This window comes from Eptesicus fuscus, chromosome 24 (genome assembly GCF_027574615.1).
Source record: "Eptesicus fuscus isolate TK198812 chromosome 24, DD_ASM_mEF_20220401, whole genome shotgun sequence".
NCBI lineage: Eukaryota > Metazoa > Chordata > Mammalia > Chiroptera > Vespertilionidae > Eptesicus > Eptesicus fuscus.
In genome coordinates, this window is record NC_072496.1 from 12322884 (window position 1) to 12340340 (window position 17457).

A 17457-nucleotide genomic window follows, 5' to 3' on the forward strand; every position below is an offset into this window, starting at 1 on the left:
TTTTTTTTAAAATATATTTTTATTGATTTGGGAGAGGGAGAGAGAGAGCGAAGCATCAATGATGAGAAAGAATCATTGACTGGCTGCCTCCTGCACACCCTCTCCCCCCACCCGCTCCCCACTAAGGATGGAGCCTGCAACCCAGGCATGTGCCCTAACCAGGAATCGAACCGTGACCACCTGGTTCATAGGTCCACGCTCAACCACTGAGCCACGCCGGCCGGGCAGCAATGCATTTTTAGAGAGGAGAGACTCATACCTCTTGAACACCTCCATGTGTCTGGTACTGTGTGAAGGGCTTGGAGCACACATCATGATTCCAAGTGGGAAAGCACTTGGGAAAGAAAATTCTAGACTATGGGAGGAAATTGTTTGACAGGGAGGAGCCCCGTTAAAATATTTGAAAACAATGATTCTCAAGAATCTGAATAGTGACAGGTCCTTATTAGTTTCCAGACTCCTTTTTTTTTTTTTCCCCTAGAACTTTTGGGTAAATGTATATTTGCTTTTAAATGTCGCTGTTTTCCCCTTCTCCTTTCGCATCATGTAGCTAACTTGGCGCGATGGGGATACAAGGATTACTGCAGTTTATCAAGGACGCTTCGGAGCCGGTCCACGTGCGGAAGTATAAGGGGCAGGTGGTAGCCGTGGATACGTATTGCTGGCTTCACAAAGGCGCTATTGCTTGTGCCGAGAAACTCGCCAAAGGGGAGCCTACCGATAAGTAAGTCTGGGTCTCATGTTGGCTCGTTGTCCGTCAACAGTGAGACGTGTAATGCCTTATTTTCCATTTTGAATTAAAAGATCCCCCTTTTTAATGAAATGATGGGAGATGTCAATGAATGTTCATTTCCTATGAAAACATTTTCTTTAAAAAAGAAAAGAAAAAAAGAAAATGCCTTATTTTTCATTCAGTGGCAGGTTTATCCAGAAGTGTGTTTTAGAACATTGCCAAATTGGGAATGACTTCCTTCTGGGATAGACAGGAAGGATAAACTGTTTTAAAGCAGTTTCTTCTCCACCATTACATTTAAGCAGTTGCAACTGTACTTGAAGAATACGGGTGTTTCATTGCTTCTTAAGACCAACGAAGGTCCGTTGTCAGTAGTTTACAGTAAAAGGAAAAAGGACAACGCAGTGAGCCTTTCATTAAGATGAATATATTTGACTTAAATGATTGCTTTTTAAGATTATGCCTTTATTCCTACTTTTTATTTGGATTAAGCCAGACCATCAGCACACTGATGGAACAAAACCCCCAAATCGTCTCCTATTACCTTTTGTCTGAGATAAACCGTGTTCTGAAAATCCCAGCACTGTGGGCCATGTTTCCGTCCAGTGATAAACTCCGCGACCTCATATGAGGCAGGACTGATGGCCTCTTTATTTTTTAAGTAGAAACATTAGAAAAACAAGCACAATTTTTGGACAGGTTTTCCGCAGGGATCTGGGCACTAATTTATTTGTTTTCTTTTTTGTAATATATAACTTACCTCCAGGAAAGGCGCACAGATCTTACTAGTACTTAAGCACCATAGACAACAGGTGAAATGTGTTAATCCTGTTTGTTTCTTAGAAGGAAGGGGGGAAGTCATTATTGCATGGTGAATGTTTGGGGCTCTTAGGACCCCAAACAAGTAGCTTGTGACAGTGTGTGTGGGATCTGAAAGAGCCTGACACACTGCCACTCCCACGCTGTGATCGTGTTGTGTTTTTTTGTTTGTTTTTTATTTAATATTTTTTATTGATTTTTTACAGAGAGGAAGAGAGAGGGATAGAGAGTTAGAAACATCGATGAGAGAGAAACATCAATCAGCTGCCTCTTGCACAGCCCCTACTGGGGATGTGCCCGCAACCAAGGTACATGCCCTTGACCGAAATCGAACCTGGGACCCTTGAGTCCGCAGGCCGATGCTCGATCCACTGAGCCAAACTGGTTTCGGCTGTGATCGTGTTTTAAAGCCGTTTCTTTTCCACCATTACATTTAAGCAGTTGCAACTGTACTTGAAGAATACAGGTTTTTCATTGCTTCTTAAGACCAACGAAGGTTCATTGTCAGTAGCTTACAGTAAAAAAAAGGACAACGCAGTGAGCCTTTCATTAAGATGAATATATTTGACTTAAATGATTGCTTTTTAAGATTATGCCTTTATTTCCATTTTGAGTTAAAAGATCCCCTTTTCTAGTGAAATGATGGTAGATGTAAATTAATGTTCATTTCCTATGAAAACATTTTCTTTTTTTTTTTTTTAATACAAACCTCTTTTCCTAATTCATTTTATCAGTTTTTAAAAAGTATTACTTACAAGATGCAAAACACTTACGTGCCTTTTATTTTCGTAGGTATGTAGGATTTTGCATGAAATTTGTAAATATGTTACTGTCTCATGGGATCAAGCCTATTCTTGTATTTGATGGATGTACTTTGCCTTCTAAAAAGGAAGTGGAGAAGTCCAGAAGAGAGTAAGTTGAGCCTCTATTTCATCTCTGACTTGATTGTATTGAGGTCTGATGCTATGGTTTGTAGAATACTAGTTGTTTGTTTTTTTTAATATACTTTTATTGATTTCAGAGAGGGAGGGAGAGAGAAACACCAATGATGAGAGAGAATCATCCATCGGCTGCCTCCTGCACGCCCCAACACGGGATCTGCAACCTGGGCATGTGCTCTGACTGGGAGTCAAACTGTGACCTCCTGGTTCATAGATCAACGCTCACCCACTGAGCCACTTTGGCTGGGCTAATACTAGTTTGGTTTTTTATTTTTTCCTCAGCAGCACAGAGAGCTTATATATTTTCAGGTGATGTCAATAAATAACCCTTACGATTCCCACCTGACGCAAGCCCCACGCAGGGGCCCGGGGAGAGGCGGCCGCGTGCTGCTGGGCAGGAGTTCGGGGCTCCCCGAGGGGTGAGCGTGTGGGCCAGGCCCGCTCAGCCTCTGCTCCTCGTGCGGAGCTGGATCTCCATCCCGAGAAGGCCTTGGGGTTCTCGTCCGCCACGCGCTCCTGCAGGGGCCAGGGCCCGCTCCCGCCGGCCTGGCAGTGCTGCGGAGCGGGTGTGCCTGTCCGCCCGCACGCAGTGGGGGCTGCAGCTCAGATTGGGGGGGGGGGCGGTACGGGGCCTCGGAGGTGCCCCCGCCGGGTAGAGAGGGCTTAGGTTGCCTGGTGCCATAGCCACCTGCTTGGGAGCCCTCCCCCCGTGGTCCTTCCCGAACCCTCTCCGGCCTTCCCAGCCCAGGATCCGGGTGGTACCTGTGCAGAGTGCTGCCGCCTCCAGGAGCCCGCGGCCAGTCCCGGGGGGAGTCGGCCTGGCCCCTAAGAACGCGGGTTAGCCCATGAGTCTCCCGGAAGCTGGAAGGCCTGGCCCGCCCAGCTCCATGGGAATCTCAGTGGCAGGTGGAACCCCAGTCTTCTCGGCTTCCTCCCAGGTGACCTTAGGCAAGCCACTTCACCTCCAGACTCGGTTTCCATGGAGACAGGGCAGGCCAGGCCGCCCCAGCTATGCTCCGTGGCAGCATCGTCCCTCCCCGGACCCAATACTAGTGTTTTGTTAAATATTTAATTTATTGAGGCTCTTTTATAGTCTAGTGCAGTGGTCGGCAAACTCATTAGTCAGCAGAGCCAAATATCAACAGTACAACGATTGGAATTTCTTTTGAGAGCCAAATTTTTTAAACTTAAACTAATTCTAATGCCACTTCTTCAAAATAGACTCGCCCAGGCCGTGGTATTTTGTGGAAGAGCCACACTCAAGGGGCCAAAGAGCCGCATGTGGCTCGTGAGCCACGGTTTGCCGACCACTGGTCTAGTACATGGACAAATTTCCTTATGTTTTCTGTGTGCTAGAAAGGAATGTGTATTCTCTAATTATTGAGTGGAAGGCTTTTCTGTCCAGTAAATCAGGCTTATTGATTGTAGGATTCAAGTCTTCCATATCTTTACTGGTTCTTTTGTTTTTTATGTGTGTCTTCTTAATCCATCAGTTGCTGAGAAAAGAATGTTAAAATTTCACCGTGATAGTGAATTTCTTAATTATTAGTTGTGTCCATTTTTTAAAATGGAATTTATTGGGGTGACATTGGTTAATACAATTATTTGGGGTTTCAGGGGGTACAGTTCTATAATATATCATCTGTATATTGTGTTGTGTATTCACCACCCCAAGTCAAGCCTCCTTCCATCTATCCATTTTTTAAAAATTTTTTACTGATTTTGAGAGAAACATTGATGTGAGAGCGAAGCATCAATAGGTTGCCTCCTGCACACCCACTACTGGGGATCGAGCCCACAACCCTGAGCGTGTATGTGTGCATTTACTTGATGAAAAAAAACCTCATTAGTTCAGACTGATAACTTCCAATTCAAATTCAATTTATTTTCAGGTGATGTCAATAAATAACCCTTCCGATTCCCACCTGACGCAAGCCCCATGCAGGGGCCCTGAGAGAGGCGGCCGTGTTTTTACTTAACTTCTGTACTTCATCACTATCTCCTTCCTTCCAGACTGAGAAACCTTGTTTTAAGGGTACAGGGGATGATAAAGTTAGAGCATCTTCTAATTACAGTCGTCCCCCCTTATTCAGTGGGCACATATGCCAAGACCCCCAGTGGATGCCTGAAACCGCAGTAGAACCAAGCCCTATTACACATACTGTATTTTCCTATGTGTATAGACATCTGACAAAGTTTAATTTGTAAGTTAGGCAAGGAAGTGATTAACAACAATAACTGTTAATAAAATACAACAAGCATAATAACCTATAATAAAAGTTATGTAAATGTGATCTGTCTCTACTCCCTCGAAATATCTTATATTCTACTCACCCTTATTCTTTTTAATATATATTGATTTCAGAGATGAGGGAGAGGGGGAGAGAGAGAGAGAAACATCAATGTTGAGAGAGGAAATCATGGATCAGCTGCCTCCTGCACGCTCCCCACTGGGGACTAAGCCAGCAACCCAGGCATGTGCCCTGACTGGGAATCGAACCCGGGACCCCTCAGGCCACAGGCCGATGCTCTGTCCTCTGAGCCACACCGGCCAGGCCCACCCTTCTTGTGATGATGTAGATACGATGCCTGTGGGATGAGATGAAGTGAAGTAGATGGCACTGGGCAAAGGGATGATTTACATCCCAAGCCGGATGGAGCCGGATGGCACAAGATTTCACCCTGCTTCTGAGATCGGCACACAATTTAAAACTTCCAATTTTGTTTATTTCTGGAATTTTCCTTTAATATTTTTGGTCTTCGCTTGACTCTGGGTAACAAACTCTGGAAAGCAAAACGGGGGATAACGGGGGATAACTGGGGACAACTATAATCATTTATTTTCTCCCACGTTATACTCAACAGTACTAATATTTCCACTGCCAATGTGATTATTGAAAACAGTTGAAGTTTATTTTTCTTTCCCAGGTACTCTCTCTCCAATGTAGTGCTGCTCCTTTGTCAGAGCAGGCAGCTATGGCTCTCTTGATTTGATCCTTCCTTAGTTTTGATTCTACAGTTTACTATGTGGTTATCACCAGTCCTTATGTCAGTGTCTCTCACGTTATTTTTGTTTTTCTGAAATTTGTTCTCTAATAGATTTCACAGAAACAGCGTTCCTCAAGTTCCTTGTATGTTGATAAAGTTCCATCCTTTCCATGTAGAAGTGGTTTTGATGGTGGAAAAGTCTTGATTCACGTTTTCTTAAGTGTCTTAGTTCGTTTTCTTCTGACAAAGCTTTGCTGTGCTGAGCCTGCTGAGCTGACCTGTGCGTGTGCACTAGAAAGCACTTGTGCTTTTGCTTAGCAGCCCAGGGCCTGTGGGTTAATAGTCTCAAGGACCAGGTGTGCACTTTCAAATGAGCCAGACTTCTTTTTATTCCAGGGAAATTTCTTGCATTCGAGTTTTATCATAGTTTCTTGATCCAGCTCTGAATTGTCTTGTTCCTTGCAGACGACGACAAGCCAACCTCCTTAAGGGAAAGCAGCTTCTTCGCGAGGGGAAGGTCTCCGAGGCCAGAGACTGTTTCACCCGCTGCGTCAACATCACGCATGCGATGGCCCACAAAGTCATTAAAGTAAGCCAAACAAGCTCTGACCGGTGTGGCTCAGTGGATGGAACGTTGGCCTGCAGACTGAAGGGTCCCAGGTTCGATTCCGGTCAAGGGCATGTACCTTGGTTGCGGGCACATCCCCAGTAGGAGGTGTGCAGGAGGCAGCTGATCGATGTTTCTCTCTCATCGATGTTTCTAGCTCTCTATCCTCCCTTCCTCTGTATAAAAAATCAATAAGATATATTTAAAAAAAAGAAAAAGTAAGCCAAACAAGAAATAATGCCGCCCTCGCCGGTTTGGCTCAGTGGATAGAGCCTTCGGACCGAAGGGTCCCGGGTTTGATTCCTTTCAAGGGCACATACCTTGGTTGCAGGCTCCTTCCCAGCCCGGGCCCTGGTTGGGACTCGTGCAGGAGGCAGCCACTCGATGTGTTTCTCCCACATCAATGTTTCTGTCTTTCCCTCTCTTCGGCTCTCCCTAAAAAATCAATGGGAAAATATCCTTGGGTGAGGATTTAAAAAAAGAAATGATGCCTAAGTAACAAATGGCGACGTTCATGGAAGCTGGTTGTCAGTTGTTTATTGCTGGGAGAGCAGGGAGATGAAGGGAGGGAAATTATTGTAGGCCTGACCTAAGCAAACTGTCCCCTATTGTCAGCAAGAAGGGAACCGTTTGCGTAGGTAGAATCCAGCATTTCCAGGGGAGAAAGCCCGAGGAATAAGCTGAGCTCTCCCCTTTCAAATAAGACCCCAGATGAACTCCATCAGCATGTCCTGGAGGTGGAGGGGCGCATTGCCGGGGGCTCAGTCCCACCCCCACTGGCATCGAGTCTTCAACAATCCTGAACCAGCCTCGCTGACTCGGGAACTCTGTAGACTTCAGGCTACCTCATCTGCCCTGCTTAGACGTGTCTTTATCACCAAATATTAGTGTCCACCTGCCCACAATCCCAGCCCTCCCCGCCCCCTTTTCAGGCCTGTGTTCAAACTGCTCAAAAAAACAACTGGGAAGATGAATATAGTGATTAGATTCTATAGTTCATCAATGTCAGGTAGACTCTTGTAGTCTGACAAGAGAGCCTGTTATTTTCATGGGGAAAATATATTCAGAGATCTAAACATGTCAGGTACTTTTGGAACATAGCCATTCTTTTTTTAAAAAATATTTTTATTGATTTCAGAGAGGAAGAAAGAGGGAGAGAGAGAAACATCAATGATGGGAGAGAATCATGGATCTGTTGCCTCCTGCATGCCCCCTACTGGGGGTTGAGCCCGAAACCCAGGCACGTACCCTTGACCGGAATCGAACCTGGGACCCTTCAGTCCGAAGGCTGACGCTCTATCCACTGAGCCAAACTGGCTAGGGCAAGGATGTGATTTTTGAAAATAGTATTAGCACGTGCACGTTGAAGCCGGTGATGAAATGGATTTGAAACAGGGAGTTGTTTAGTTCTTTCCAGACGCTGTTCTGCACATTAACTGCTCCTCTCCCCCAGGCGGCTCGGGCTCAGGGCGTCGACTGTCTCGTGGCGCCATACGAAGCAGATGCGCAGCTGGCCTATCTGAACAAAGCTGGTATTGTGCAGGCTATCATCACGGAGGACTCGGATCTCCTCGCTTTCGGCTGTAAAAAGGTGCTGAAATAGTGTAAACCAAGGAATTACGGTTTTTCCTCTCCAGTAATATTTCACTAATACCTGAAATTAATATCTACTTACAGTGTTAATAGTTATTTAAAATGAAAAGACGGGTTTTGCTTCTTGACATTTGTGTAATCTGGGTGCTTTTTCGAGTAAACTTATGGCTAGAGCATTTTGTTGTTTTGCACAAATTCTTTAGTAGAATATAGACTAATTCTTATTTTTTAATAATGATAACTTATTTGCTTTATATTTTTCAATTCGATTAGGTACATTTTTTTATAATGGGATTGGGCTGTGGTAGGCAAACTGCGGCTCGCGAGCCACATGAGGTTCTTTGGCCCCTTGAGTGTGGCTCTTCCACTAAATACCACGGCCTGGGCGAGTCTATTTTGAAGAAGTGGCGTTAGAAGAAGTTTAAGTTTAAAAAATTTGGCTCTCAAAAGAAATTCCAATCGTTGTACTGTTGATATTTGGCTCTGTTGACTAATGAGTTTGCCGACCACTGGGATTGGGTATAAACTGTTTAATGGAAATTTTTATGATATATTAAGTAGGAAAGTTAAGATACAGAAATATAGGATGGTCTCATTTTTGTTATTCATCTATACATAGATGACTAGAAGGATCTATGTCAAAAGGATAATGCTGGGTAACAGCGATAGATGAGAGATTTAGGGCAACTTCTATTTTATTCCTCCTGAATAAACTGTTTTCCAAGTTTTCTATAATGAACATGTATTACTTTAAAAATAAGAAAACGGTTTACTTTTTAAAAAGTAACAGTGGCAGGTAAGGGGGAAGTGCTTCCTGTATGAATTGCTATTTGATCACCATGACAACCTGTAACGTCAGTAGGAAGTAAAAGTGTAGAAAGGGTATTCCTTGCGTCAGCGTAGCCCGTGCGTCACCTTGATTTGTTTACAGATGTGACAGTAGGTAACTGGCCGACCTATCTCTCTCTCTCTCTCTCTCTCTCTCTCTCTCTCGTTGCTATGATGAAGAACAAGAAAGATTTCTTAGAAATATTGCAGTGAATTCTATAATAAAAAATAAAAATGGCCCTTATAGGTATTAACAATTTCCTTTCCTCTTAAAAGGTGATTTTAAAAATGGACCAGTTTGGAAATGGACTAGAAATTGACCAGGCTCGGCTGGGCATGTGCAGACAGCTTGGGGATGTGTTCACGGAGGAGAAGTTTCGGTATATGTGCATTCTTTCCGGCTGTGACTACCTCTCATCACTGCGCGGGATTGGATTAGCAAAGGCCTGCAAAGTGCTAAGGCTAGCCAATAACCCAGATATTGTAAAGGTAAGAGTGACTTACCAAGTGTCATATTCGACTTTTGAAGCATTTCTTAAATAATAGATAAAACACTATGAATATGGATTTTAAATATTATGTTAATAGCCAATAATGTGTCATTGAAATAAAATGACTACCACACTAGAAATTTGCTTTTGGCAACTATAATGAACCATATTTTCAGCAACTGACAAACTAGTAGTGGTTTTTAAAATGAGGAGTAATATAAAGAGACTTAAGGGCTATTTAAAGTATTCTAGGGTAGGAATAATGTTAAGACGTACCATCTTTTTATCTCTGTCCTATTACTCAATAGTGGTTCTCAGTCTTTTGGTCTCAGGATCCCTTTATACTCTCTCTTTAAAAAAAACATATACATATATATATATATATATATGTATGTATATATATATATATATATATATTTTTTATTTGAGAGGAAAGGAGGGAGAGGGAGAGAGACAGAAACATCAATGATGAGAGAGAATCATTGATTGGCTGCCTCCTGCACGCCCCCTACTGGGGATCGAGCCCACAACCTGGGCATGTGCCCTTGACCAGAATCGAACCTGGGACCCTTCAGTCCCCAGGCAGACAATATATCCACTGAGCCACACCGGCTTGGGCCCCTTTATACTCTCAAAAGCTTTTTGTGGTGGTAGTTTTGTTTATATAGGTTATAGCTATTGATATTTACCAAATCAGAAATTAAAAGTTGAAATTATTTATTAATTCACTTAAAATTTATAATAAATTCATTACATATTAACATAGCCTAGTACATTTTTATGAAAAATAGCCATGTCTTCTAAAACAAGTGAAAATTATGAGCAGAATTGCACATTTATGTAAATCTCTCTGATGTGGCTTAATGGGAGGCAGCGGGTTCTCATCTCTTCCTCCTGCAATCTGATGTGCTCTCACGGAGCCTCTGGGAAATCTGCCTGTGATTCCTCACATCACATCTCTGCTCTGTGATTCCTCTGCTGTCTTGACCTTGAAAAAAGCAGTGTACATTAAAGAGCTCGTTGCCTCCCCGCTGGGTAGTTCTCCAAAGCCCTAGGGTTGCAGAGCAGAGTTCCCTTTTGTTTCCAAGGGTCAGTGCGCATCCTCAGGGCTCGGGCTGGTGCAGCAGCATGATGTCTGTGGTGGGGGACGGTGGGAGAGCGGGGAATGCAGGGTCAGGCCCCGCTCCTCCTGTGACTCCGGGATCCCTTCAGTTCTCTGGGTCTTCCCTTCTCCATCTGTGATTTGATAAAAAATATTTAAATCCACTTCAGGCTTTAATCATCCAAACTGTAAGTAGGAGTTAGAATGCCAATTTCTCTTTAAAAATAGGATCTAAGAATACTTGGGGGTTTTTAATTCTTGAGTTGTGTATGTTTTGGTTTTTTGGCTTCTGAATAAAAGGGACTTTGAGTGTGAAGAATATGTACTTAGGAATGCAAACTTGAGGTGTAACTGAATTTCTCATTACTTGGATTAATAATAGAAAATGCAAAGGAAATACTGTTCTAGAAACTCAGCATTTTAAGTGATCTGACATGGTTGTGTTTGCTGGTAGAGGTTTTTAGTGTAGATAAAAACTATTGGTTTTTCTATTTCTCCTCATCCTCCTCTCATGTAAGCAGATGGGTCTTGGGGCTAATACATTCTGTATTCTTTACTTGCAGATAACCCGTAAATATTTTTGCATCCATTGTTAGGTTATCAAGAAAATTGGGCATTACCTCAAGATGAATATAACAGTACCGGAAGACTACATCAAAGGCTTTATTCGGGCCAACAACACCTTCCTTTACCAGCTAGTGTTTGATCCCATCAGAAGGAAGCTCGTCCCTCTGAATGACTACGGAGACGACATTGACCCTGCCGCGCTGAGCTATGCTGGGCGGTATCCTTTCTGAACCACATGGTAGGGTTTTTCAGTCCCTCCATGTGTCCATGGTGGCATTTCTAGCGAGACATTCAGTAAAAAGCTTGCAAACTCTTTCTTGCTTTCTTTTCTATAATGAAATCTGTGTTTTGTTCATTTTAATTAGCATGCTAGTGAAAATTTAGAGCAACTTCTTGTTTATAAATCTGAGGCTCATTCGCTGTAGCTTGTTAATTACTTAGTTTGACTTGATGGGAACATATTCTGAAGGTGACACTTAAAACTCCTTTCTACAGCATTAGGAATGCCGGCTGACCTGTGAATCCTCCAATGAAGCCAAGTAGATCTTTAAAAAACAACAACAAAGGAGACCCTTAAGAGAAACACTTGTGACAAGCAGTTGGATATAACAGGAGCGGCGTGGTGGGTGTCCGAGGACTCCCGATGAGGGTGCCCTTCCCACCGCCACTGGCCACTCACTGGGGCAGTGCCGAGCCGGGGCCACTCAGCTGGCGGCCAGGACTCCTCCATCTTCCTGAGAGGGAGTAAGCGAAGCCTCGGGCTTTGCTTCAGGAAACAGCTCCTGCAGTGATAAGTAGATGAGTAAATGCCTTGTGGTTTCGGTAATGCTGAGTGTGGAAGGAAGTAGCATCCATTGACCATTGATGTTATAAACCTGAGGATTTTCTGTGACAATGAATACACTTTCCTTTCTTCTTTTAAATTTATATTTTTATTGATTCCAGAGAGGAAGGGAGAGAGAGAAATACCAATGATGAGAGAGAATCATTGATTGGCTGCCTCCTGCACACCCCCCCACTGGGACTCGGCCCCACGACCCGGGCATATGCCCTGACCTCCTGGTTCATAGCTCGATGCTCAACCACTAGGCCACGCTCCCTTTTCTTCTTAGTTCAGTGGGTTTTGTTCCATTGTTAATAAAAGCATTTTTCCTTAATCTTACCAACCTAGGTATATTGATGACTCAATAGCTCTTCAGATAGCACTTGGAAATAAAGATATAAATACTTTTGAACAGATTGATGACTACAGTCCAGATGCTGCCACGGTAACTCTCTAATGGCTTCTTTCTAAACGCACATTCAGTTACGTCTCAGAACTGTGACTGAAGGCAGAGCTTCATGTAGTGAACATCTTTTAAGCGTTCTCATATCCGGGCACTGTGCAGAGTATAGATCAGAAGCAGCGTGGTGCTAAAGAAATTGTGTCTCTTAGAACATAGGTGTAGCGGGTAATTTCCTTACATTAAAAACCTTTAGACTTGAACATCCCGTTTGAATATACCAAGGACTCGATGCCTTTTTTCTCCTCTCACCCTGTTCACCCTTTGTCATGTTGAAGACCCAAATCTAGAAACTACCCTTGCAAGTACAGCTTGGTTTCCCCTGCTGCACAATGTAGCCAGTGTTTAATGAACACCCTCGCTGTGTTCTGTAGCCCTTCCCTGTTTTCTTCTACTTTTCCCCAGTTCTATCCCTCTTGGTCCACTCGCCCGCCATTCTCTCTTCTCTGTTCTTATTTTCATTCAGACTCTCTTCTCTTTTCATTCATATTTATTCTAACCCAATCTCCAGTCTGGGTACCAGCCACATAATCTCTACTTAAATGACTTCCTGTAACCTGAAATCTATCCACAGTCAAAAACAAACTCTTCATCTTCATCAACTTTCCCTAGTAACATTTCTCTCTTTTTTCTTTTTTTCTTTTTAGTACTTACTGTATGTAATTTATTTCTGGTTTATTTTCTGGTTCTCCCCAAAATAATGTAATCTTCATAAAGGGAGGGTTTTATGAGCTTGCATTGCAAAGTCCTTACAAGGAAGGATTATATTTTGTTTTCTTTGTACTCCAGACCATTAGCTAGCCTAACCATGTTTTATGTGCTTAATAAATACTTAGTAAAGGACTGATTAATTGATGAGAATGAGCAATGGTAAAAAGGCCTGGATTGGACTGGAAACTGAGAAAGAAGAGACACTTATTAACCAGCAAGACAGCTCAAGAAGCAAAAGGACTTAGCAGTGAAAACAGGCCAGCTTGCTTCCAAGTGTTCTGGCCTGAGGATGAGAGATCCTGTAACTTACATTCATTCACTCAACAAATAACCGTGGGAAATACACCAGTACTGACTGCAGTAAGCCCTTTCTGAGAGACAGTGTTATGTGAGTCTCAGTGTAGACCACAGAGTTGTTCCTTCATATCGTCCACGGACGACGGTTCCAAGTATGGGTTTCATAGGAACTGAGAGTTTTGGAAATGAGATTGCTTTGGTTTGGTTGGCCCAACCGATTTCTAGAGGTGGGATAGCTGATGACTTTGAATACATAATTTTATGGTTTTAACTTTCAGGTGGTTTTTAAAGAGTATGTAAATGATTATTTAGAGGCTTAATTGCTAGGTGGTTATTAAACTAATTAATGTCAAATTTTAAAAGTGCTTTTGTCCACATTTCTTCCATTGCAGCCTTTATATCTTATACCATTCATCTTAGGAAGTTTATTTTTTTCTTTTCTCTCTTTTTAAAATATATTTTATTGATTTTTTTACAGAGAGGAAGGAATAGAGAGTTAGAAATATTTTTTTTAATATATTTTATTTATTTTTTATAGAGAGGAAGAGAAAGGGATAGAGAGTTAGAAACATCGATGAGAGAGAAACATTGATCAGCTGCCTCTTGCACACGCCCTACTGGGGAGGTGCCCGCAACCAAGGTACATGCCCTTGACAGGAATCGAACCTGGGACCCTTGAGTCCGCAGGCCGACGCTCTATCCACCGAGCCAAACAGGTTTCGGCGAGAGTTAGAAATATTGATCAGCTGCCTCCTGCACATCTCCTACTGGAGATATACCTGCAACAAAGGTACATGCCCTTGACCGAATCGAACCTGGAACCTTTCAGTCCACAGGCTGATGCTCTCTCCACTGAGCCAAACCGGTTAGGGCCTTTTCTTTTTTTAAATATGTTTTTTATTGATTTCAGAGAGGAAAGGAGCGGGAGATAGAAACATCAATGCTGAGAGAGAATCATCAATCAGCTGCCTCCTGCACACCCCCTACTGGGGATTGAGCCTGAAACCCGGGCATGTGCCCTTGACCAGAATTGAACCTGGAATCCTCAGTCCACAGGCCGAAGCTCTATCCACTCAGCCAAACCAGCTAGGGCTATTTTTTCTTAGGATGAGCTAATAAGGTCACTTGTCTCTCGTTAGAAGAGGAACAAACCTAAGAATACAAGGTACATGTAACAAAGTGTAGGGAATGTCATTAGAGGACAGATAATTCATTAAAAAGCTGCTCTTTTTAAGGATAATTATTTGCTGATAATTTGTGTTGATGCAGAGGGAAATAATTTACTATGCTCTTCAAGTAACCTTTTTGCTTTTACTATTTTAGCCTGCCCAATCAAGAAGTCGTAGTTGGGATGACAAAATGTCTCAAAAACCATCTAGTGTTAATAGCATTTGGCATAGGAATTATTGCCCTAGACTTGAGCTGGACGCTGTTCCAGGTGCTACGAGATTGAAGGAGAATCCAAGCACTGTGGGCATGGAACAAGTGATTAGCACGAAGGGGCTGAATCTCCCAAGGAAGCTGTCCATTGTGAAACGGCCAAGAAGTGGTATGTATTTCGTCTTTGTGAAATGCTACTTAGCATTGGCCATGTTTAAGAAATCTATCTTTGTTAAACCCAAGGTCACTAAGATTTCTCCTGTTTCTTTTAGAAGTTTTATAGTTTTAACTCCTATTTAGGCCTATGATCCATTTTTAATTGATTTTCTTATGTGATATGAGGTAAGGATCAAGATTGCGTTTTTGCCAGTTCAGTCGTCCCAGGGCCATTTGTTAAAAAGATGACCCTTCCCTATTGAATTCCTGGGCACATTTGGTGGCAGTCAGTTGGCGTGTGTGTGTGTGTGTGTGTGTGTGTGTGCGCGCGCGCGCGTGTGTGTGCATGTGTGCATGTGTGTGTCTCTCTGAAGTGTTATTATGAAGCATTGGTCTCTCTCCCTATGTTGATGCGGGACACACTGTCTTGATTGCTGTAACTTTACAGTCAATTTCAAAGTCAAGTAGTACAGTCCCTTAGTTCTTCTTTTGAAAAGTTGTTTTGGCTAACTCTGTGTTGTGCATATTTTCATTTAAATCTTAGAATCAACTGTCAGTTTGTTGTTGTATTTTTGTTTTTTAATATATTTTATTGATTTTTTTACAGAGAGGAAGAGAGAGGGATAGAGAGTTAGAAACATCGATGAGTGAGAAACATCGATCAGCTGCCTCCTGCACACCTCCTATTGGGGATGTGCCCACAACCAAGGTACATGCCGTTGAACGGAATCGAACCTGGGACCTTTCAGTCCGAAGGCCAACGCTCTATCCATTGAGCCAAACCGGTCAGGGCTGTTTTTGTTTTTATATTGATCTCAGAGGAAGGGAAAAGGAGAGAGAGATGGAAACATCAATGATGAGAAAGGATCATCGATTGGCTGCCTCCTGCAAGCCCCCTACTGGGGATCGAGCCCACAACCCTGGCATGTGCCCGTGACTGGAATTGAACCCGCAGGCTGATGCTTTATCCACTGAGCCAAACCAGCTAAGACTTGTTTTTTAAGAAGCTTGTTGTGATGTTGATTGGGAATTAGTTTAATCTATAGATCAATTTGGGGGAGAATTGACATCTGAATATTGAATTTTCTGATCCATTTATTTATGTTTTCAGCAGTGCTTTATAGTTTTCGCTACCCAGGGTTTGTATATTCATTATAAAATTGATCCCTATCTTTCAGATTTGTTATGCTAAAGATAATTGGTTTTTGTAATTTGCAACCTTGCTAAATTCACTTTGATAGACTCTAGGATTTTCCATATAAACAATCATATTACCTATAAGTAAAGACAGTCTTGCTTCTCCTTTCCCAGTCTGGATGCCTTTTATTTCTTTTTCTTGCCTGCTGGAACCCCCAGTACAGTGTTGAACAGAAGTGCTGAGAATGGAAAACTGGGTATTGGAAAAAGTTTTTGTTTTTTGTCTTTTACCATAGAATGTTAAGAAGTAGAAAGAATAACTATAGCCCTAACCAGTTTGGCTCAGTGGATAGAGCGTCGGCCTACAGACTGAAGGGACCCAGGTTCGATTCTGGTCAAGGGCATGTACCTTGGTTGCGGGCACATCCCCAGTAGGGGATGTGCAGGAGGCAGCTGATTGATGTTTCTCTCTCATCGATGTTTCTAACTCTCTATCCCTCTCCCTTCCTCTCTGTGAAAAATCAATAAAATATATATATTTTTAAAAAAGAGTAACTAGAATCTATTCTTTCCCTTTATTCCCTGAGTGAATAAAGACTAACAACAAAAACAAACACCTTTGCAAACTTATAGTTCATGCTTTTACTTTTTATTTTTTAAAATATATTTTTTTGATTTCAGAGGAAGGGAGAGGCAGAAAGAGAGAGAAACATCAATGATGAGAGAGAATCATTGATCGGCTGCCTCCTGCACTCCCCCTACTGGGGATCAAGCCTGCAACCCCGGGCATGTGCCCTTGACTGGAATCAAACCCAGGATCCTTCAATCTTCAGGCCGACACTCTATCCATTGAGCCAAACCAGCAAGGGCTAATTTTTAAATTTAGGTATAGATTATAAATGTTTGGTCAAAATGTCCTAATTCCTTATGAACCTAAATATTTTTCATGATAATGTCTCTCAACCTTTGTTTCCTCTTCTATTATGGGAGTGAAATTGACTAGTCCACAAACTTTTCTATACTAGTATGTTATGTAAGATAACGTATAAGAGCACCTGGTACATAAGCAAGTACACTACATGTGTTTGTTCCTTCCTGTCCTTCTGCCGCCCGCAACATAGAAGATCCTTTTTGTGTAGGGGCTCATTAGTAAGCTCTATGTCAGACTAAGTCTGCTTTGTTAAACTGCATCTTATCAATGGATCCTGTCCCCTGGGCCTACACACGGACATAAAAAAAACAAACCCGAAACAAAATAGGGTAAGTCGAATCCCTCTTTCACGTGACAGCCCTTCATGTAGTTAGAGGCAGCTGCTGTGACCCTCCTGAATTTCTGCCCAAACTGAACGTTCCGCATCTATTGCCCGGTGAGCATCATGTGTAACTCGCAGGGAGGGATCGTCAGCATGTGGTCCCTTACACAGCACAGGGGAGGTTTCGAGTGGGGCAGCGTTTCAGTCCTTCATCCAGAGACGGGGATTTTGTTTTTGCAAACGAAGATAGTGTTAGCTTTTTATTTGCATTCTTGTCATGGTGCTGGCATTTACTGAGTTTATCATCAAAATCCACCAGTTCTGTTAAACCAGGGACAGTTACACGTTTACACTTAACTGCAGGTGAAGTTATTCTTACTGAGGTGTTCTGAATTCATTTTAATCCATTGTTCTGCCCACTAATCTTTTTTTTTTCTTTTCATTTTTGAATCTCTGTGTTATCTTCTAATATATGGGTATTATTTTTGTTGGCTAGATATTTGAGAAGTATGGCTTCCTGTGTCTTCAAGTTTTGGTTAAAATGTGTTTGCTTATAATCAGTGGTTCTCAA

The 17457-nt window shown here is 42.5% G+C and overlaps 1 protein-coding gene across 1 annotated transcript in view; it reads left to right on the plus strand.

Moving 5' to 3' along the window:
* The first annotated feature begins 563 nt into the window (after window positions 1-563).
* EXO1 (exonuclease 1) overlaps window positions 564-17457 on the plus strand; it is a 31535-nt gene continuing 14641 nt past the window's right edge. The window contains exons 1-8 of the mRNA XM_054713001.1: window positions 564-724; window positions 2345-2464; window positions 5947-6070; window positions 7542-7679; window positions 8786-8998; window positions 10699-10886; window positions 11841-11937; window positions 14284-14509. Of these exons, the coding sequence (XP_054568976.1) occupies window positions 564-724; window positions 2345-2464; window positions 5947-6070; window positions 7542-7679; window positions 8786-8998; window positions 10699-10886; window positions 11841-11937; window positions 14284-14509 (1267 nt within the window). The remainder of the gene's footprint in view (window positions 725-2344; window positions 2465-5946; window positions 6071-7541; window positions 7680-8785; window positions 8999-10698; window positions 10887-11840; window positions 11938-14283; window positions 14510-17457) is intronic.